The following is a 25,059-nucleotide window of genomic DNA, read 5'->3' as shown; positions in this document are numbered from 1 at the left end:
TTATGGCAAATTATACCATGGCACAGCGTCAGTGCACAAGAAAACAGTATATTATAGGTAGCAGTGTACAAAAGCGTACGGTGGCCATGGGTGATATTTTTGTACAAAGAATAACCCCTGTAATTTTACATGTATCAGAAGTTAAAAAACAAAAACAGGAATATACATGATGATTTGGACTATGTGGGCTTCACATTTAAAAAAATGATAATTCGAATTTGGCTTGAGACTACATTTTTGGCCATTTACGAATCTGTGTCTACACAACAAAAGCTAGCTTTTCATGTAGTTTAGTTTCTACTCAGCACATGTGTACATATTGTGAAAAATCAAGTTTGACGACCTATGCTAAAACGTGAGTATTTCTGTGACCGAGGGTGATATTTAATTTAAGGCAAGATTTCAGAAAAAAATTACTACTTGCGTGGGTCAAATTTTGGGTTAAAAATCATGTTTTTATGCATTTTTTCCGTTTTTTGATGTGGTAACCATGGTTTTCACAAGAACCAAATCTGGGGAAATCACTTCTTGAAAAAAACAACACATTCTTCTAAAAAACGCGTATTCAAAATGTAGTTTATAAACATATATATATATGTAGGTGTGTTGTGCAGGATGAATCCGCTATCCATGTTTATCCGAGACATGCCCTTTATTTTTAGGGTCAAGCCATTTCTACTGTACTCTGCTACCATAGTATGAACGTCATCACACAAAAACAACATTTACTAGAACGTCCTCACACATTGTCACATACCACATCGTCAACACATACAATTAAAATCATATCACACGGCTACATTTTGTCTTATTGTGTTGACATTGCGATAAATTGATGAAATTGTTGACGCTATGGTATTTTTCTCTTGCATCATGCATATATTCATTGGTTTTATATAAACATTTTGTATCTTTATCGTGAACATGATATTCTTTCTCAACATATTCAATGCCAAAAAAAGAGCACATGCAATAATGTATAAAACGATCATTTGGATAGAATATGAGTATGCCACAGCGTCAACACACAGAAACAATTTCAGATTAAATGACTCAAAAAGCGGCAGAATAATTAATAAAATTGTTTTTAAAATTTCCAGAAAATATTGATTTTCTGTACAACATGTACTGTATCACCAGAAACATTAGGTCATTATAACGATGAACTTTTCTTTAAAAAAAACTACTGAGTATACGTTTGGATTAAAATATTTTTAAATGTATTTACTTTTAATCAAAGGATTTTAATAAATCGTAAGGTTAAACTGAAAACTATTACTTATATTTGGAACAGTACTTTTCGTGTTCAAAACAATCGCAGCATTTATAATCTATACCATAACATTTTTAAAGTTAAAATGTAATTCCGCTTAAAAATTGTACTTGAAAACATAACAACCGATCACCGTAGGGTGTAGATATTGTTTTAAACGGGTAACGGATTTGAAATTTAAAACAAAAGAAGTTGCGTTTATGCTTACGTGCTACTCTGTTCGAGGGGGATAAGATAAAATAATTTATTTTTCTGATTTGCAGGATTAATGACACCAGACCTAGCATCCAAACATACATAGTCCAGTAGGTGAGTACGAAATTGATCAATACTGCCACCATGTAAATATTTACGTCCATGGGAAAACATTTTGAGCTGTAATCCCAGCAAGAAAGCAAACCCTCCAGACGACAGTTTATTTCGTTTCAAAGTACAACATGCAAATCTATTTCTGTATCTTGCAGTAAAATGAGTCTAAGAATATAAAGTGGAATCTACAAAGTCAGTTGGCAACGCTTCGCTTTCAAAAGCCGTTCATAATTGGTAACAAGGGAGGTGGTATAAAATTTGATGTCAATAGCCAGCTCTGTCTTAGACCTATAACTGGATTAGCGTACTTTAAACGGTTGAAGGTATGCGGGTTTAATCCTTTGGGATATGACACCATCTACCATCTTTGGTAGTGGGTCTTTTCTCAAGGGTTAACTTTTAACCGTAATCGACCAATGCAAATTGTCGTGGATCATTTCTAAAAGTAAAAGCTTTATTTTTATATGGGGATATGTTGTCTTGGAAGGTAGTTAAGAAAGATATGTTCTTTTCAAGAATACTCTTGTCCTACAAGTAACCACAGCATCAACACACTAGAGTAAGAGTACACTGACGTCAATGTTAAATTGCTTTTAAGAGTACATTGTAGAGTATTGAAGAAACAGTATATTCTACGTCATCTGGTTTCAAACATTCCCAGCTTTACACTTTAGGAACGTTACAGCTGGTTTGACATAAATTCAGATTGCAAATTTTGTCAACGAATTATATATTAACTACCTTTTGGGAATTTTTGTTTTTGTACCTTTTGAGAGTCTTTGTGTATTTGTTTTGTCGTTGTGAATGTTAAGTTCTAGTGTCATGCATTTGGAGGTCAAATAACACGTTTGTAAACTTTTTTTTCTTTCTATGTACAATGCTTAACAATTGAATCACGATGTTAAAAAATAAAGCGTACGAGGATAAATACTTCTTTGTTGTTTTGGAATCACTCGATGTTTCAGAAGCTGTTTACAAACCTTCACGTTCCACAATTATTTAGTGTTGTTGCAGATGTCGTTAAAAGGTCGACGACGCCCTGAGATTAAAACTATAATCAGCATGAGCTTTATTCCTTTAAGATGTTGATTAGGAGTAACCAATTGATGAAACAGTCCATTTCTCTTGTGCAATTTGCCGGTTTTAAGATTCCGCACAAAAAAAGTATCGATACTCCAAAGGCATAACGTACATATTCTATATTGTAAGGTTATATACGATATTCATTTTATTAAAACCTCACATAAGCCTATGGATAATGTGTGACTGAAGTATGACCTATCGAATGTGTAAGAAACACACAATTTCGTTCATGTTTACCACCGGACATAATGGGGATCGCCGATACGTGGAGAAAATGGACATAAAAAGGACTGAATGAACGGAATGATAAATAATTAAGAAATAAAAAAGTGTATTAACTCATATATGCAATGATCCTAACAAACTGCAATATACCTCATTGGCGGATATTTGAAATCGTTCCAAATGATATATTTTATATCCTTGATTTAAAATGAATATCAGATACCCTGAACATGTACTTAGCTGTAACACGATCGCGATAGCTGTTCTGGAAGGAATCGATCTTCGTTCTGACATCATTCTAACCATAAACTCAATACAATAGAAACGTAAACAAAAAATGTCTATAGAATATGTTCTTACAGTAACAACATTCGATTAACTTTTTCCACTACAAAAGGTACCTGGCTCTAGAATGCATCCATTTTAAACGCTACACGTGTTTATAACACGTGATATGATCTTACACGTGCTGTTCCGGAATATCATAGCTCACCTTGATTCATTTCAGTATTATGAGTAAAATTTAAAGTTTGATCTAACTGCTCACTCAAGTACAAATTGGTAGGGCTGTGGAACTTTATGACAATGTCACAGAAAGCAATCTATACAATAGTATTATTTCTGCTTTTATAGTGAAAGTAATATATATTTTACTCGGAGACTTTCGCTACATGGTATTTGTGTTTTTGCAGTAGGTTTAATTTTGTATTGAGTTAGAGAGTGTCTGTTCTCATTGTATTGAACGGTCACTAGATCTCCCTTCTGAAGTTTACATCACATGATAAGACCCACCAACACACCACACCTCGTTTTGTGAATGTTTTAGTAACTATCATCATATTAACGTATATCTAGTTTTTGATTTATCAGTTTAAGAAACAAAAATCCCATTTAAGCGGTCTGCGGATTAAGCGACATCAATCATTCTACGGTGAGATACCATACTGAATTAGATCCCTATCAATAACCAAAGACAGCAGAAATATACATTTACTAGCATAAGGTTTTAAAAGCTCACACCCGAACTTATTAAACATTACATGTTTCGGGCATTTGGTATTTAGACGAAAATATGTTTTGACACATGTTGTAGCTCCAAGTGACACTTTGATAGATGTGTAACGTTACGTATCCGAAAACCATTTATCTTCTCTAAAACATGTTTTAATATAGAATAAGCTTGGCAGAGCGCATATGCCCTGAATATGTCTATTAATCTTATCATCATAATAACTATAATAACTGGATATATATATATGTATACCAACAGAATGTTCGTTAGAAAAGTGTTCAGATTAGTTTCAGGCACATACTTGTTTCATCCAAGCCTTTGGCGAGTAATGTTTTAACGAAACGTGAGAGCTACCGGCGCCGTCTCACATTTCAATTGACATTTGTCGGTCTTCATACCGCTCCAATATTTATTTACAAATATGACCTAAGTCCATGTTAGAATACTGTTAAATGCTTCTACTCAGAACAAGTTGAAAGCTGTGATGGGGCTCTGTGAATGTTTTGTGCAAATATTGGTCTCGTCTAGTGTAAAACGACATGAAAGGTTATTCCCGAGGACAAGTCTATAACAAAATAGGTTGGAAGGTCAAAGCTGAGTATCAAGATGTTCCGCAAATACTTAATACTCAATAATCAAATAGCGCAAAAATGTTTTGTTGGTTTGGTTTAGTTTTTTCCTCATTTAGGCATCAGCCTGCTATTATGTTTTCTTACTGATGGAAATACGTTTGAACACTACGTGAAATATATTTCAATCACCAAAGTAAGTATCGGCATACTAAGTCATTTTTATAAAGGATAACGTCGAAACTCAAAGTTGTTACAAAAAGCCCTAAAAACTTTCACACCATTTTTTTTTTATCAACTCATCATGTTTACTTGTATTAATAATTGATTTTGGAAGGAAACTACTACAAAGCTTCATTTTTCGTATGATTCAAATTTTCGTGTTTTATGCGATAAACAGTCACATGATAGCTAATTCATAAACAAATATTATTCAACTATAGTGACAGAAGAGTGAATATTGATAAATTTTGTGAATTCGTACAATGTTAAACCCAAAGTCGGCTGTATTTGGAATGATATAAAGCGACAGCAATAAGACATGCCTACCTTGAAGTCACTACTTGCCCCAAAGTAGATGGGGATGAAGGCAAGCCAAACGATGCAAGTGCTGTACATAGTAAATGCTATACACTTTGCCTCGTTATAGTTTTGTGGGATCTTGCGTGTTTTAATCCCGTACACAGTACAGATGATGATTAAGAGTATGTTATACATCAGAGACACGATGATGGCAATTTGGCTTGCACGACACTTGAGGACTAGAAAGGTACTTTGCTGAAATACATACATAGTGTCCGGCTGTTCAAAACCGAGCCACGTGAGGCCTCCTACGATCTGCACAGACACCATGCTCATACATATAAAAATCTGCGATCTAGGACTAGTGTATGAAGGCCGCTTGACCATTGCTTTAATCCCGTTGTTAAAAATTCGATATATCCGGTTTGTTTTGGTCAACATTGCGGCATATATAAGACAGAGTGACACCCCTAATCCAAGTCTGCGCAGAGTACACAGGATTATTGAAGGCCGAATCAGCATGATCAAGGATGTTCCGTAAGCCATGGAAATGCCTATGAGGAGAACATAGCAAAGCTCCCGCCCAGAAGCCATGATAACAGGTGTGGAATTGTAACGAATAAACACAACCACCACTAACACTGTGCACACGATCCCAAAACTCGAAAACACAATCGGAAGTATAACCCATAGACTGTCCCATTCGAGATGCAATACCGGAAGTGGGACGCACATGGACTTATTCACATTTGGATGATATCCCTCCGCACATTCCGTGCATGTGAATTCATCCTCTAGATATTCATTATCCGCACATTGAATGCAAGCCCAACAACAGCTCTCGCCCTTTTCCAGTTTGGTGGAACCGAACGGACACGGGTCACTGCACACGGACTTCGGAAGTTCACCCGTTTCCTTACTCCACTTTATTAGGCTGGTGTTGAGTCGTAGACTACAATATAAAATAGAACACAAAATGATTCGAAGGGCAACAACAGGGATCAGCAAAAGAATTAAAAAGTTATGACGTTATTTCATAAGTCAAGAGATGAGTTAATTGCTAGCTCTGATGTCATACTGGCAAGGCGACTATTAGCAAATGTTAAAATCCTCAAGAACTGCGGATCAAATAATGAATGTCAATCGCAAAGTAAGATGTAATGTTTGTGCCAGGTTAGACCGAGACTGTCATTTTAATCCGATACAGCTAGTCTCGTTATTACCATCGACCACCCTGTCTGGTCAGTAATGCTTAATGCATTAATACATACGGGATGAAAGTTCATTTTATAACGCGCGGTCCCAATAGCAATACAAATATATAACGTAACACGGCGGCCCCTATATGTTATAAACTTAATTTAACCACCCATATTGCGGAATATATAGGTTGGTATTTAAACTGATTACACAGCGTTAAAACCCTCATTATCAGGAATAATCTCAAAGGTATAAAAACGATTTCCACGAACTCGCCTTGGATGTCAACTCCTATATTTAGAGTCATAAGTGTCGCATATATCACGTTTGTAAACGCACAAAGAGGCGAACTCACAAAGGAACTAGTCGCCCAAAGGCTGCCAAGCTTAACGACAGGGTATCATTTCTAACCTATATACAAAACTATTTTACAATGAAAAAGAATAATGATAGAAAAAATGAATAGAATAAAATAGAATAAAAAATCATAAATAAAAACAAAAACAAAAACAAGATTTGAACATTTTCGTCAAGTTACCAAGTTTTCCTGCAATGAATACGTAACACACAATATCTTTAAGTCGATTGTGACGTCTACAAAAGGGTTGGGGTTGGGGGTTGAGAGTGAGGTCAAATAAAGTATTCCGTCGAAACACTTTACCACTAGAATATTAGAAAAAAATATTTCCATATATATAACTTCCCTTTAGTTTCGCTGTTAGTTTTTGCTTGTGTATGTATGTACATTGTAATTGATTGTGATAAAGATATAAGTATTGTCAAAATCAACAATAATATATATATTTAAGATAGCAAGAAAAAATGAAAAAAATATTGAATGCAATAGACTCGCAAAGAGAAATCCCACTTAATTTAGAACTATTTTTTACTTATATTCTGTTAATTAATCAATGCATTATAGAGACCCATATCTCAGACAAACCGTACTTGATTCAACCCAATTAACTTTTTGAATATAAGCACTATTAATTATGTGATCGATCGTACAAAAATTCAAAATGGTTTTATTGCACCTGTACAAGGTTTTGCGGGCAATGGTCATGATTTGAAGAAGTTCATATCACTACCCCGATTAACACATATTAAAAAGCAGATGGTAAATATATAGAAAAAAAGGGAAAGCAGTTTCCTGAAAATCTTACACGCTTAACGGGACACCTAGATTATTGACAGCTAGATATGAGTAGGACCGACTCACAAGCAAAATTTTGCAACATGTTTTCTTTCCAGTATTTTCATTGGGTGTTTTAAGAATATACAATTTAAATGCAATTCAACAAACGCATGATATTTGCTACTAATTGGTCGGAGTTTATAATACTAAAACATCGATAGTAAAAACTAAGTATTATCATTGCAAAATACAACTTCGGGAACAGGTTAAACGACTCTTTAGAAACTGAAACCGTAGAATCAAAACTGTTACCCTACTATTAAAACAAACCAGGGGTTATATAGAATTTAAAAGGAGTGACATATTACAGTTTTACAAGTGATATGATATGTAATTTCTACATGGAATTTATATAAACGACAAACATTACATCGAGGTTCTACAGAAGTTGAAAATAGCGATAAATTATCCTACTTATCCTAAAAAGAAAAATGACTCGGTGTTAAAAATAAAAATGCAACCAATTGCAAATTAAGTTTATCATTTCTTTAAAAATCCCAAAAGTATTGACAGCCCGAGTTAAATAGAAATACTTGAGGACGAACTGTGTAAGCGTTCATCATAGTGAATATTGGCCAGGTTCAATGTGCTATAAAGTACTATTCCGGTATTAAGATAGTTTCTTTATAGTCTTTATAAGACAATCTCAACATTTTACGTTTTGAATCGATAATAACGCTTGTAGCGTTTCCTTGATAAATTTGGTTATCATTCAAATATATGCAAATGGCAGTGAATTGGATTGGTCATGCTGCGACCGTTACTGTCACGGTAAGTACACAAGTCGTGGGTGTTTTCCTCCTAGCTCTTGTCAGAACAAAACTGCTTGTAGCGCTCCATCACTAGATACACACAGTATGACAGTTGCTCATCTCTGCGAATCTAAATCTGTCAGATATTCAGAATCGGGAAGCAGAACGTTTGAATGGTCCCTTTGTGCGTTGTCCGACCAATATTGTCCACATCAATTGCCGGACTGGCCATGCTGTTGACCAATTCTCATCCTGCATATTTGTCAGTGGTATGGCCCAATAGCAATTAGTTTGGTCAGCTTAATGTTACAATTACAAATTTTCTTCACCATTTTAGAATATATAGAACTTGGCACCTTGTCTAGTTTTCTTGTTTTGATTTAAGGCCATTCATGTGCAGTTTGGTTGCGATATTCGTGTTTCAGAAAAGTACATTTTAGTTCTGGATGATAATGTTTGCGTAACTTTTCGTTGAAACAAACTTGTTTCAACCCACCACATCAAATCTTACAGAACGATATGCACACCCTAGTGTCATAGTTTTTGAGCTGTTTAAAATAACTTTTTGTGATTTCTTTCATTGTAATACGTTATATTATGTAATTTCGAATTCTGGAATAAAAAATATTCAAATATATGGACTTAAAATTACGTTAAGTTGACAGGACTGTGCAATTTAGTGTCCAATAGAATCTATAAAAAGTAATTGTGCTGGATTGGAGATTTTTTTCGTATATTGTCAGATGTCTGCTTTTGACCTTAATGCAATGGACTCGTAATGCGGAATTTAGACGTAGGTTGATATAAAGACAAAGTCGGCAATCTTACTAGTGGTGGTATCGTAGGGTTCTGACCTACTCGTCTGTTGGCCTCTGATATAAAACTAACTCATCGTGTCAATCATATTGAGCTCCGTGCAGCTGCCTATTTCAGTGTATACTTATATGATCATGGCAATGTATTAAGTTAGCATTATTGCATACTTATGTTGACATCTGATTCTCGTTTCACTGTCTGAAGTCAGTTATAACATTGTGACATTGTGTAATTCCCTGAATAATTGTCCCTTGTTATTGATAATCTATTGTGTAACGCTCTGTCCTCATAAAGCTCTTATTCAGAAAACGTATATGATTTTCTAACAACTGACAAAAAGTATGCTGATATAGAAAAGAAATTGGTTGTTTCTGTCACTTTCGAACTTTTACTCATTGTATTATACCACGTATTGTAAATACGACCCATTTAAAAAAAAATTTGATAGCTTGTCAAGAATCAGATCTGAAAGTTCATATCTTATTTTTGTAATTTGTCGACGAGAAATATCAAAATATTAACTCAAGGTTGGATTTTTCCTCAGCTGTAAGTTCCGTCTGATATCATATCATCATTTTTATTATTTGCTGAAAAATCTGTGAATAACCTAAGGCTTTTTATACAAACTTTTAATTCTTTGATGGTTTCTTATCTAAACTTTAAAACCTACGCAATACTGTTTTTGGTATATAACACATAATAGGCGTCTGTGACTAAATCCAATATATTGTCTGTCAATGGGGAACCAAAATGAGCCTAATAACTTTGTTGTTAAAACATAAACCTACGGTTTGAAGACATTTCTAAATATTTATTTCCTAAAACAAAGCCCTAAATATTTCTAATCAAATACCTGATAGTAGGCAGGCTTTGTCCCTTGGCACCAGCAAAGTAATCGATAAAAGCTAATTGGTTGGTTTCAATTACTTATAACGTCAATACTATTTACCTGAAGTATCACTGCTGGTCAATAATGGTCAACATGTTGTTATCACAGCTCAACCAATATTGACAAAAAATTGTTTGCAACTGAACCTTATCTGAGAATAATGTAAATACACTGACCATAAAATGACCACTTCTATGATCGAAGTTGATAAGCTTCTAATCTCCCGAACATGGTTTAACTAAACAATATCTTCCACAGCCAACACACAGCTGTAAACTAATCCTAATGACGAACGCACACAATTATTGTCTAGTTTAGAAAACACATTTGTGTACAGCAATTGATTTACACTTTGCAATAAGCTTGTTGTCGAGTCGGATTTAATGAGAAGAAATAATTAAGTATGGGCAAATAGTATTTTGCCATTTAATTATCAACTACAGTTTGACTTAAGCTATTATATTTGTGGTCAGATTCTAGCACAAACCAGACCGCGAAGATATAGATTAAAAAAAGCCCTGGTAAACAGGAAATACGAAATACAATATTTTCTTTAATACACACTTGTGATTATTCCATTTTAGTATTTCAGTGTGATAGCAAAGCTATCCGTGAGTTTGTTAAAACAAGTAAGTCCTACAAAAGTGTCCAAAGGTACTTTGATAATTACAATACCCAACTTTTCGAAAGAAAGAAGCATTAAAGAGATATGGGGGAAAACTCCACACTCGTCGCTCAGCAACGTAGTGATTGTAGGATTACATGACCATTGGTACGGATCCCTATGATAGTTGCTCCCTGGACTAGACAATGTACCACTGTAACTGATACACTAAGAACTAAGCACAATAAACAGAAAGGGTTGACCAAACGTTTATAAAAACCGGTCGTAAGCTAAATACAGTGTACATAAACATCTTGAAAATGTTATCACGGTGGACTCTTAACCTGCTAAAATGAATAACAATTCCCAGACAAGGTAAATTAATAGCTGTTCGAAAATGTAAATAACGCATAGACGTACATGTTTTTACTATTGTTTTTGATCTACAGGCTAGGTTTGACATTCATTTATCGGAAACAAAGAACTGCTTATATCAGTTTGTTGTATTAAGTCCATATTTTACATAACTCATTTCCCAAGGAAACGGTCTTCGTTTGTTTTGCTGACATCCCGGTACATCGTCGTGGCTGTCGACATGTACAACGATTCGAGTTAGACGTTTACATGGAAAATCACTCAGTGCTTTAATAGATATTGACTATATGTAGTCTAAATATGTACCTGTCTGTCCAATCTCCGATCAAGACATACTCATACCGTCCATCATCTCTGGCCTGGTACTGGTAGATATCATACTTCCCTAGACCGTCTCCCTTCTCGTTGAAACGGACAGTGTCACCACTGATACCTGTTGATAATGGATTGTTAATGAATTAAATCAGATCACTAATGATAATCCTTATGACGACTAATATTTACTACCTTTGCGCTGATACTTTGTCAATATTGAGTATACACTGCAAAACACTGAATATTTATAGATAAATAGTGAATATTTAAATGCAATCGCAAACGTTAAGGTCCTGTCACACCTAGCCGATTTGGGTCGCCGGAGCTGTACCGGAACACACATTTCGGGGATCGGTACTAGTACGGAAGCACAACGGTTTCACATCGCTAAAACGGTAGTACATCGTCAGGACATCGCCAGAACATCGGCGAGAAATTTTAGTTCCACCGTTACGCTGCCGGAGTGAGCAACGGGACTACAACGATGGTACAACGGCAGTACTCCGATATGGCTTCGTTAATGTCGGTAGAGCACCGGTAGCGCTCCGTAATGGATCGGCGGCTCTCCGGTGGCCTTAATGTGTACCGTACCGGTACCGATGTGATACCATAATGTTACCGAATACCACCGAAGTAGTACTGATGCACCGCCGATGTACTAACGGTGTACTACCGTTCTTAATGATGCGCCACGGTATCACTCCGCTATAGCTCCAGTCAACGATGGCACATCGGTAGAACAACGGCGGCGCCTCGGTAGAACAACGGCGGCGCATCGGTAACACTAAGGTGACAGAAAAGTGGTCTTTGGTAGCACATCGGTTCCTACATCGGTAGAACACCGGTAGTTCATCGGTATTGCTACGGTCAATTTTGGTTTTCAAGTGCTTTCTCACCGGAGCTCTGCCGATTTTCTCGCCGTTGTTAATATTTTACTCCGGTTTGGTCCCGGCGAGGTACATCGGTAGTGTGTGACAGACCTTTTAAATACGTACTCGTAAACATTGAATATAAAATAGTTGTTATTGAATATAAACGTCCCAACAATGAAAATGAACATATGCATAAAAATTCATTAGTAAATATGGTCAATGTTCTGATCAACATTGTCCGAACAGTTGACAAATACAAGCAGTAACTTTACAAATATATCCAACAAATGTGAAAATAAAATCTAGATAGTTGTTGATAATCATCGTTTAACCATTTGATACTACTTTGAAAAACACCGAAGGAAAAAGGTGACAGTTTCAATTTGGCGCAAATGTCGGATTGAGGTTGACTTTGGTTACTGGTTGTAACATACGAAAGTCATTGAATAATGATAACTGGTTTGACGGAACATCTCACCTAACATGGCTGTTTTCCTAAACAAACTCCCCCACTGCAGATGTCGACAATCCCTGTACAACTACCATAAACCGTAATAACGCATTTGAAACTGTATTTTGTCGGCATGGTAAAAACTTTGATAATTTTGTTTTAAAACGAAAACCATACATTGCGGGACTTTTATGAAACAAAAACATGAAATGTGAAATAAATAAAATACAATCAACAAACGTGTACTTGAGTGTTAACATTCAGCGGGGCTAAAACGACTTTAAGGGGAGGCTGCTGTATTTATACGAAAAATCAGAATGCGACTAACAGGAATCCTTGAATAGAGTTCTGAATCTAAGCTGAGAAACTTTCCTTACTTCGGGGTCTGTGTACTAACTAGTTTATTAACTCAGTGCGTTTGCTTTAGTATTTATGTTAGTGTACCGGTTAGAAACAGTGTCACTTCTGTTATACACTGACGCGTCCAGTATGACAAGTTCTCGCGAATAACGATTTAGCATTATGATGCGTTAGCGGATTAAAATCACCAGTAGTTATCAATAAAGTACATATGACAAAAGCTTTATCATTATAAATGGCTAATGATGGACGCCAGTCGAGTTTCCGTAAACACAATAATCAAAGCGGCTCATTAGCAGTCACGACAATAGCTAACCGCGAGGCTTCATCACGTGGACAGGTACCGTGTCTCATTTCTGATTAGACTAGAGGAAGCAGGTGTAGCTACAATAGCCTTGATCTAACGTCAACAAATTCAGATCGATCAACAATTTCTATTGGTGGTTTATGCTTTACAGGCCATTTATGAACAAAGATTTTAAAACATCCTATCCAATCTCTTTTCTGTAATGGTTTCCCCTTTTGTATCTTAAGGCGTCATGTTTTTTTTTATTTTCAAAGTCATCATTGAATTCGAAAATGTGTGATATTACTGTAAAGTAAGAGCCAGTGTTAGGATCGATATATGTTTCTATTGTAACGTATCGCAATGTTAACGGCACAATTGTTATACGTGTACATCTGTGAAATGGTAACGTGTAGACCCTCCGTTAGTATTGTTCTCGTCAAAGATCAAAGACGAGTAAAACTTATTCAAAAAACAATTTATTTTGCAACATACGCATATCTTTAAAAAGAAAATGCTATTATTGTTGTTTCGAATAGAATTAGCCGATATGCGCAACGGCTTGCTAAATAATTTGATTATTCTTTCAAGCAATTTTTTAAAGAACTAATATTGATTGTTGTTAATCGAATTCTATATTTGCAAAGAAATTAACGGTAGCACAGGCAAACTTTGTAAAGGACAACTTCTCACATATTTAATATTTACAGTGGAACTGCAAAACACGATAGAGAGTAAGTATATGCATATGACCAAAGAATATACACGTTCTAACATTTTCTATCGATGTTGATTAAAATCAGCAAAATAAGGTACACATGAATGACCAATTACGTACTTTTACATCTTTGGACACGAGCTCGGTTATAAAGTTAGCTATATGTAATAATCACCTGACCACTGACATACATAGAAAATGACAGCTCTTTCTTTTACAGCGGACGTTTACCGTCTTGATGAACTAAAGATCACCACAATCAAAGTGGAATTGTATTGGTTGTATAAAGTTGTTTTTTTAAAGCAATGTATACACTTAACGACCCTTTAGGAATCACGGGATTCGTTCATGATTTTCTCATTATAACATATGGCAATGGTAACGTGTCATGTTTTCGTGAACTATTTTGTAGTTTGAATATAATAGTATATGGGTGATGTACAACGACAATTACTGAAGAGATCAGTCACGACATTATGAACCAAAACTTAATGCGAACCAGCGTTCTCTGCACAACAACAGATATCCGCTTTGATTTACTGAGTTATTGCTTCATAAAAATCGAAAGTAACAGTATGCACTGAATATCACAACCATCTGAGAACTGTTACTGGGCCAGCTCTATTTTTATGGTACGTGATGTCTTTTCCCCCTTGGTTTCAGTGATCGTCATGCTGTATAGGCACCATGATAGAATTTTGTCAAAATGTGTGAAAGCAGCATTGTCTCTTGTTCTATTTTGCACATACCTAAACTATTCAAGAGATGAAAAGGAAATAATATGCTGATATCTATAACATTTTCGGTGTGAAGTTGTTGTCTGTATACGGTTATAGGTTTATACTCCAGCTTAGCTTAGAATTTACAACTAACGACGAGATTATAACATTCTAGGCCAACGAACCAGAGATGAACACGTTCTTTGATCAACTAAAAGAGAAAGAGGAACTTTTCGATCAGCAAACCACAGAAGAGCACGTTCTTTGATCACATAACCAGAAAAAAACTCGTTCCATAGTCACCCACCCCGCATTTCCAGACAACAAACCAAGGCAGAACACATTCCGTTGTTAGCTTACCAGAAAAGAACAATTCTAGCTGGAAACAAACCAGTGAAGTAAACAATTACTTGTCGGCTTATCAAAGGGCAAGACACATCCCTGTGACAATAACCAAGGGAGGATGAATGTTAAGGACAACTGTGCAAAGAAGACCACGTTCTAATGGTAAAAAAAACCCCAAAGAATGGAAAAAATGTATTCCTAAGCCAACTAAGTCAGAACACATTTGTCCGTCAACTAACTAGGAGAGAACGCATTCCAATGCCAATTAACGAATAAGTCGTAGACGAATGGTATGACGTCGATATCGATGAGTTAACTAAGGCAGGATAAATCTTTATGTCAGCTACCTTGTTACCAGGAAAGAACAAGAATAGTGTAACTCACCTGCGAAAGTGACATTTCTGATGTAGGCGAGGATTTCCTTGCCCGACAGGTTACAGTGTCTGTACTGTCCCTTACATTTATCTGCCAGTAGTTCGTGTAGAGCGTGAGCTAAGGCGTACACAGAGTCTATAACAAATTGTACCAGTCCCTCCTGTTCGTACCCAACACTGAGGCTCCTTAGGTTCTCCTTACCTGCAAAAATATAAACGACCTGGTATTACCTTCATCAATATCTATATCACGTTATCTTTACATGTAACGCGTATTACCTTCAGTTCAATGTAATCTGCTCCAAGTTATCCTACCAATTAAGAATCAGCAGTATTACGTAAATCAGTAACCGCACGATTTTACCATTGTCTGTTACCATGCAGGTGACCTAGTATTTCGTTTGCCAACTAGCTTGATTGTTAAATATTGCCTACACATATACACCTGAGCTAAAAGTGTGCGAATCAGTTATAATGAATGATCAGTTTTGTATGCAAGCCTAATAATGTAATACCCAGTGATAAGCTAGTCAATTAACGTTTTTGGTTTGATATCATACCAATTGGATCTCCTAATGATAAGTTAAATCCTAGTATGACCTTCAGCTTTGTTTTATCGCAACAAGTGACACCAATTTTCAATTTGTTAAGGAATTAATAATACCGGTCAGGTCTTTTATGATATTTCAAGTAAGAATAAATAGATGTAGCTCATACAAATGAATCATTACATTATGAAATGCTGTTGTTTTATTCAATCGTATTAACCATACCAGAGCACCGTTTTCTAGTCTTTGCTTTTCGACTGATGCTACAGTTGAAAATTGTCTCCCAGTATTCTGCAAACCACGGGTTTTGGGTGTTGTGTTCGGGAGAGAGGTTCAGAAAGTACTCGTCGAACTCTGAAAAGAACAAAAAATATACAGAAGTAAAATAATAATATCGTGTTTATCATCCTTAACGTATTTCATCATAGTTGTGGAAACGACTTGCCAGGGGAATATAGTGTATACTGTTCTATAGTAAATATTCAATTATACTGAATAATTGGTGTACATTGTTACATGTGTATTTTTTATTTCATCATGATAAGAACTTTTATAGTAATGTAAGTTATTAACACACTTTATTTGAGCTATCAGTCATTGAGATAAAAGTTCTGTATTTTGTATGGTAAATGTTAATGAAACCATAGTGACTTAACAGCTATTCGAAACAACATCGTCATTTAAGCGTTTAACTCGAAGCCATAATCAACGTTATGTCCAAATAACGATGTCTCAATCTTCATCGTCGTTATTCTCTTATAAATTATGTTATATCAACATATGTTCTTATTTGGTAGGCCACCATCTGATTGTTAAATAGTGAGGACGAACAAAGCTAGGTTTATAAAAAAGAAACAAATGTGATGCTGTTTATACTAAGATCAATCAAGTAATACAATGTTTTTGGCATAAAGTATGCCGAGTAACCTATAAATTACATTTAAAGGGATTCATAATATCAGATTAAATTTGTTTGTTTGCTGTTTTTAATAAATGCATAATAATTAAATTAGAGGAAACTTCATGTATACATACACTTTCTAGCGGCATTTAATTGTAATAATAAATCCTACATGTTTACCTTCTATAACGTGTCGCTTAGGAAGAATGGTAACGGCATCCACAGCCGCTACTTCCTGTCCAAAAACCGGATGTACCTTGGCGCCCCAGCTATCGCTAGCTAGGAACCACAGAGTATCGGATCGGTTTGAGCGCATTAACGCCCGGAGAAGGCGCTTGGAATTGTCTTCGTTGACAAACATTACTACGGCTTTTGCTCGGTCATTTCCAATCAACTTCATCACTGTGTTGTCGAAATCGTCGTCTGTAGAGTCACGAGAAATAGACAGTCGCTGGGCAATACAAATATCTACAAAGACAGGAAATCACATTGAATAAGTAAATTGTCTTCGACGAAGGAATCTCTGGTTTCAAGGAATACCCTAAAGTCTCATTATCTGACGAAACTGCCGTCTATGGAAAAATATGTGAGAGACAACCACTTCGGGCTCAGAGAAAGGGTCCACTAGGGCTTAAAGAGGCCAATGTGTAGTTTTGGCAAATCAAAACGTCTTGAAATAGATGGGTTATATCAATTGAAAGGAAGTGGATTTAGAATAATAACCTATGGCATAAAGAAATGTATAAAATTTATTTGATTTTCAGCAATGAGCAAACTTCTACTAAGCACAATTGTTGGACAGGATGTGATAGCACAGAGGGTCCTAATGTGGGAGTGCCCAGAGAAAACCAAGTGGTCGAGCAGGTGACCCAATACCTTTATTATACCAATTCAGAAATCGAACCCCGGTCATACATGAAAGACATGCTCTAGCAAGATCGGTGAAGTCATAAATCGGTGACATAGGAGGCACGAAGGGGCAAAAATAAATGAAATAGGAAAGACATTTCAGTCAGCAGTCAGGGCATTTATAAATTATTCAGGAAAGCTCTTTTTAAGGCGTAAACAAAACGAAATAGAAAGTGTATGTACAGACGTACAAAAAAGGAGCGAAGTAGAAAATTAGCAAGCCTATACCAGGGCATCAAGCAGTTATACAAAAATGGTATACAAGAGATTCAAACTGCAAAATATAACGGCCATGTGAGACGGTTTAAAACAAGTAAACAGTTCAATTAGAATATAATGACATAAAATTAGTGAGGGTATTTCCGGAAGTAAAAATAAATAAGGAAATGCGCTGTTTGCACATGACAAGGTAAAACAAGAAAGCTATATGAAGGCGTAAAGAGAAAGGACATTGGCGATCTGTTAAGACGTAAAGTAAACACATTAAGGTTCTGTTAAGGATTGTCGGCGTAAAATGGGAAGGTTATGCTGCCAGGCATTAAGACATGACACGTCACATCAATGTACGTACATACACAATGCTAGCAAAAAAGGCTTATCTCAGTCTGAATGTCGACCTAAAGCGACTTTGCATTATGTCAAATTACATAAGTAAATCAGTGATGTTGGTCATGCTATTGATTCTATTTCTATATCAAACACTGCAAGTAATCTGAAATATAATATACACATGATTACGTTTCAAACTCCATACGATAAAATTATGTTTATTCACTATTCTTTATTATCTAATTTCGTGTTTATTTTGCTTTGTTGTATAAAATACGGTTACAACCAGGAGAAGCCTGAAAACGTGTGTTCATCGCAATCCAATCTGAAACGTTAGTTCTTGTAGAGAAACTTTTCGAAATTGGTTTCTTGAATCAACGGATGAGTAAAACAGGGATATGACTTACTCGATGATGAATTTGATACACTCAAAATCGTTTTGATTCGACGTTAAACCATACGATTTAACGTCTATATGCTAACCATGCTTGTTTGTAGACCACAACGTTCTTTTCCCCGTGGTAGATTATTTCAATACAGCTTACATAATTATGCAAGTACGTAACAATCTGGTCTACGGCAGACAGACGGAAGTTACCAAGTAACGTCCCATCATTTCCATAATCAGATTCGTAGTCTGCAATGTCTTAATGATAGACGTGAAATTGACAGCTGGAAGGAGTAATTGCCCATTTTCCTCGTTCGTCTATGATTAAACAAATAAGCAAGGCATTTGACATTTCAGAAGATCGTAGCTTCATTATAGCGTTGGTGGTATTTTCTAAGTTTGGCTCGTGTTCTGTAAGTTTCTACTCGTTAAATGCTTATAATGGACACTATTGGATCGCACTGCTCAAGTATATTTGTCCTATTCTTATCGATTTCCACAAATTGCATGTTCCATGTGTTTTATTATCAAATCCTCTCGGTTTAAAATACGACATGTACGATCGACTCGTTTGTTTCATTCCTGTGCTTATTTCATGTGTTCGAATACAATTTTACCTCATTGAAATAGTGATTTAATAGGAACGTGTCATGCACCTGAAAAAAGCCTGTGGAACATGCTGATGTGAAACACAATAAAACCCTGTTTCACTGCCACCATTCCATTCACCGATGTGAAGAGGTTTGGTGATATATTGAGAGATACATATACAGGACTTGTTCAGAAAAAACGTTAACTTAAAGGTGGTATTTTGTCAAGTAAGTGAGATGCCAAATGCATAAGGACCCCGAATGACCCCGACATGTCATGAAATCGATCATCAATGACGTCACGAAAATACCGTCACCTAAAATGTGCTCAATGTAACTCCAGACGTCCCAAATCCATGGCAGAGTGGCCCAAATCTTTAAGAGGAAAATCTTCGTTTTGTGGTTTTGGCTGATATGAATAAGAACGGAAATTATAATACAGTATTTTGAAATTTGCGTTGGTATATCGCTATTACACTGTCGCAAACATCCACACCGCGTCGCCAGTAAAACTCAATTTGCGACATTTTAATCACGATATACCGCTGAAATTATCAAAATATAGTAGATTTATCACCTAACTATATAAGGAGGAAGTTCGAGTGCATTGATAAAACATCACTAATACCGCTGTGTGTATGTAAACTAATATGTGTTGTCATGTTAATGGTTATTTATACACAAGACTTGGGTAAATTAACACATCATAAGGGGCGTAAATAAAATGACAGTCAAAAGTCTATAAACAAAGTCAATATCGTGTATGACCAGCATTTGCGCTGACATGCCTCTTATTGGCGCCATATTGGCGATACAAGACTAGTAAACAGGTTTAAGATGTGTCATTCAATATTTGGGTAAAGGCTGGACCGAACTGCGCCAACATCATTAGCCAAGTTCTCCCAGACATGTGACATAGATCAGGTGAAACAGCAGGTCCGGGCATCAAGGCCACGCTTTGTCAGTCACTATACATGACACGTGAGGTCGGACATTGTCTCGATGAAGCGTGATGTGACGTCGCTGGAAATCAAAAAGTGAGACAGTATGACACCAATGGACACCATTGTCAGAAAAGTCCCTCACGGAACCGTTGGTGTACATGAAGGTGCATATGGCTGACGCGACAACACAAGTTACACCAATTCTGTTTTCCAAACACCAAGTACATGATACTTCATCATATTTCATTAACATACCTCTCGAACTGCTTATCATTTTAGTTTTATTTCACAAAGAAACATCTGACGTCACTTTTTAAGCAGAATGAATATAGACCCTTCACATTTATTCTGAGGAACCCATTCTTATTTCATTATCTTCGGGTCATGTTTTACGATCTGAAACAAGTTTCCCGCTATACCGAAAGTCTAGTGTGCACTTTTCAGCAAACTTGGGTCCAAATGCTGTTGAAGACCTTATGGGACTGATTATATCGTTAAAAAATAAAAGTGACAAACAGTATACGTTTAGATTGACGTTCGTGAATACATGTGTATCCCGTTGACAACAATATCTGTCGGCATTCACGTTTTTGTTGAACACATGAGTTGGTCATGACATTTCAGAAAGGTCTTACTGGGACGTGAACACAACTAATCTGACGGAGGTGTATGACGCATAGGTTACATGTATAGGTCTATACGTCGATAATATAACCCACCAGACTAATCCCTGGTCCTCAGTCTATACAGTTTACATACATATAGACAGCTCAATCGATGGGCTAATTGTTTACACCTTACCAAATGCAATTCATCTATGTCTACTTATATGCACAGTTGTATAATGCAAATGCATAATTGAAGTGACGCTGGGGTGTAGTGATGCGCTTAGCAAGTGTGGGTTTTCTATATAGAACCAAAGTGTGAAGGGATTTTGCAATTTGATGAACTTTATCTAAAATAAAATAAGAACATGGTAAGCTGGTAAGATTTTAATGCAAACGTTAAAACCCTCCAGCAGAAGCTGTTAATGTGAATGGTCATTATAATAAATATTTCGGTAAGGATATATGGTATTTATATAAGATGTGTATTAGCAAGTTCTGAACAAATCAGAGATATACTGTATTACTATTCTATCACGAACGTCAAACTGCATAAATATTTAAGAAAAAAACTAATTCAGATTTGTGTCGACACCTACCACCCCTATGAATCAATCAGCAAAAGACACACACAACTTTACAGTCCACCTCTCTGTCGCCGCTGTGGTAACCTGCATCGTCATCTATTTCCCGTATATTAACTGCTTTAGTCCTTTTATTCGCAAAAAGTCAACAATGAAAACTACCCATGTTCTCATTAATTCATTATTATTGTTACGAATATTTCAGGTTTTATTGCAAAATATCCAATTAACATAGCGGACGACAAGTACGTATAATTATACGGAATCCAATATAGCATATACACGCGAACATTGAACGCAACACTCACAGAGATCCGCAAAAAAAACATGTTCTGGGTGATGCTAGAAACCATAGGTGAGAATTGTCTAGCAACATACATTAGTACCTGTATATTGTGTGTGCTGCTGTGTCCTGTAATGACCCTCTGTGGACAATCACAGCAAACGTATTTATTTCAAACAAAGTACCTCCTTTGATAGACGTCTGATATCGCTAACATTTATGTACACGACCCATACACACTATGCATTAGTTTTGAGTAATTATTCGGAGTGTAAATTACGTATAATTATATATTTCGTTCATAATTGTTTCTTTGATCAGCAGAACTGTATGCTATATTACAGTGTGTAGCAGAGATTTCACAGTAGGCCTACAGCTGTAAATTACTAAATAGGCTGACATTAGATCACTCAGCTAGCCGACAGTGAGGGTTTCCTGGTAGGGTCGCGTACAATAAGGGTTTTCGTTTTCCTGATAGGGTCGCCGACAGTAATGGTGTCCTGGAATGCTTGCCGACAGTAAGGGTACCCTGGTAGGCTCGCCGACAGTAAGGGTGTCCTAATAGGGTAATCGACAGTAAGGGTGTTCTGGCAGGGTCGCCGACAGTAAGGGTGTCCTGGTAGGGTCGCTATCCGACTTTCGTTAGCATTAATTTGTAAGTACTTGTTTAGGTGCGATCTGTAATGCTTAAGATAGATTATTATTCTGGGAGCAACTCTAACGATTCGTATATGCTCCAGGTTACAATGTGAATTGGTAAAGCGAGAACAACAAAATATATTCCGTGTTCCAAATAAAGCATTACGTTGAACCACCATTAGCAATTATCTTTAAACTCAGCAATATATAGATTTTTTGTTTTCATTCAGACAGGGATTTCACATTTTGAGTTACATTAGATTTGCAATATTGTCCTGCACTACGCAATCTTAAATGAACATACAAACAACAACAAACATATGTAATAACAATATCACATAGAAAATGGTAAAATGGGTAAAATGTGCAGTGAAATTATAAATTGTTCCTTGAAATACTTCCAGAGTTCCTACATTTTAAAGCGACTAGATCTCACAATTTGTTCTTGTATATGTTTTTCAAATAGTCGTACTGTTAAAAAAACTGTAGTTCTTGTAGAAATCTGGTTAACTTGTGCAAAATATTGATTTAAGATATTGGCAACTCACGCAGATCTCGCAAAAACACGCATGATCATATTGTTCAGGCAGTGAAATAAGATACGCCACGAGACTTGGGTTGACAATGTCTTGGAGAAATATAAAATCTTGAATTTTGTAACCCGTAAAATCAAATATTGAAAACCAAATGTTTTGATATGTTTCTCTTAACTGTGTAAGCGTTTTCACCCGCTACATTCTTATTCTTGCCTTAAATGACGAACAACCAAAGACACTATTCGTTACAATTTGTGACGTTAAATATGGGCGTGAACCAATCAAAGTCTGGAGGATTTGATTGCTCGACATTTCCAGTTATACTATGTGTATATTACGGTGTATTATGTAACTCTGAAACATGGAAACTATGACACGCAATCCTTTGAAATTGATTCTATTATAACCGCGCTGTACATAACACTACCAATAATTATTTCTTAAATATTCATTTTGCTATTTCAAAAACGTTTGTTTTTTTACAAATATTGTTTTGATGATCACATTTTACTACTCAGCTCTCCTTTAGTGATCAAGATGTAGAAATAGTAACAAGACGTCCGCAGTCGAATTTATCAGCATTGACATTTATGTAGAATTCCTCCAAGAACAGAATCATTGTTAGAGTATTTCCTAACGACGGACACAGAAACAAATCACATGCAGTCGTTCACGGCTGTTTTCTGCCAACAAATCGGACACTCACTCTTCACTATTTCTCTCCTTTTTGAAACAGATTTGGTATTTTGGAACAAACATAAACTGGGTAATGATTTGGTTGTATTAAAGGCAATAGGGAAACCACGCGGTAGAGTACATAGAATTGTGTATACTCGTTATACATAAATGATCACACTGTTATTATAATCTCAACAAAGGTATGTCCTTTGTGTGTTTACGTGGACATGAGCTACCCTAACACCTTTCATTAATGTAAGTAATTATTAAGGCAACTAAAAAAGCATTGTTGTACCTGCGGAGTTAAAAACAAAATGCAAATAGTTTGCAATATTTGATAAATAAATATAGATGATATCATCATTAAGTGATTTGATATTGTTAAATGGTGTTATTGTTACTTGTCTAAAATAACTCCACAGAATAGAAAAGGTGTACATGTCACTTCAATCAGAATAGCATATCTCGCAGAGAAAATTAGCGCAGATCAAAAACAACTCAATCATTATTTCACGACAAGAACTTGTTTGTATAAATGTATCCCCATCCTCGTTAGGCCTATATCTCCCGTCAGCAGATGTGTCACTAGCTATAGCCCATTTACCCCAGCAGAGGGCACCGATTACAACTCTAGAAGCCACAGCCTCGAGCTCGTTAACGGTGGTATCAGATCGTACAACCCCATTATGACGTCACCGCCAATGTCTGCCAAAACATGACAGTGAGATAATCGGTGTACTATTGTCGATGATTGGGCAATATCTTAACCAAGCACCGTCTAGAAGCAGACAACGAACCTTTTAACGGGCATTGAACGTTCCCGAAATAACATTATCGACAATTAGTTGAGTGTGAATTCCCCCATATTTTGTATTATTGCTGAGCCTGGGATATCTAAGGTGTCTATAATATGTGAACTATCCGATTATCTTGTCTTAACTTATCATGGTGAACTACATGTATCCTCATTATTTGCCTAACTGTTGAAAGCGATCAGTACTAACTATTGCATTCTTTACCTAACTGTTGAAGGCGAACTATTCTCATGTTTGCCTAACTATTGAGTTGGAACTATCAACCTCTTGTGAACAAATTGTTTGTCTCTGTAATTCTGATATGTTAGATGTAGCACATAGGCCTGGTTACATTGTATGTACTGGTGGATGTGTGCAAGGAGCTCTGGCGCAGCATGTTCACCAAATTAAACAAGTATAAATCGGTAGTTATCAGAAGTAAAAGTACTTTGGGAACTTCTGTTTAATGCGTTGCGTAGACCTCTCGGGAAACGTTCCCTCTGCTGTTACTGTAGCTCTTACCAACGCAACATTTACATAACTGTAACTAAAGTTAATTACAGTTGAAATAGATCATTTATATACTTATAACGAGCGTTCTGAGATTGAACTAGTTGCCTTCTTAAAACAATTAAGATTGTGTTATGCTATTGATGAAAGCCAAAAATGTCCTTTTTGTATAACAATACCCGTATATGCGGCAAATAAGCAACCATGTATTGTTAATACAACAGTTACCATAACAACACTTGCAATGTGTAAACTTAACCGTATACGCTGATTGGTGTAAAAGAATTAAAATCATGTTTCGAGTTGAAAACGCCACAGTGAAATAACAACTGTATTT

The 25,059-nt window shown here is 36.0% G+C and overlaps 1 protein-coding gene across 1 annotated transcript in view; it reads right to left on the bottom strand.

Annotated features, from left to right (window-relative positions):
• Positions 1–25,059, bottom strand: part of LOC110457258 (metabotropic glutamate receptor 8-like) — a 140,965-nt gene that overhangs the window by 9,199 nt on the left and 106,707 nt on the right. Inside the window, exons 3-7 of the mRNA XM_021508452.1 lie at positions 16,894–17,181; positions 16,038–16,166; positions 15,275–15,466; positions 11,131–11,257; positions 5,021–5,945 (exon numbers count right to left, since the gene is read on the bottom strand). Of these exons, the coding sequence (XP_021364127.1) occupies positions 5,021–5,945; positions 11,131–11,257; positions 15,275–15,466; positions 16,038–16,166; positions 16,894–17,181 (1,661 nt within the window). The remainder of the gene's footprint in view (positions 1–5,020; positions 5,946–11,130; positions 11,258–15,274; positions 15,467–16,037; positions 16,167–16,893; positions 17,182–25,059) is intronic.

The sequence above is a fragment of the Mizuhopecten yessoensis genome, unplaced genomic scaffold (genome assembly GCF_002113885.1).
Source record: "Mizuhopecten yessoensis strain PY_sf001 unplaced genomic scaffold, ASM211388v2 scaffold9073, whole genome shotgun sequence".
Lineage (NCBI taxonomy): Eukaryota > Metazoa > Mollusca > Bivalvia > Pectinida > Pectinidae > Mizuhopecten > Mizuhopecten yessoensis.
Note: the sequence above shows the minus strand (reverse complement) of the source record. Positions and strands in the feature narration are given on the sequence as shown.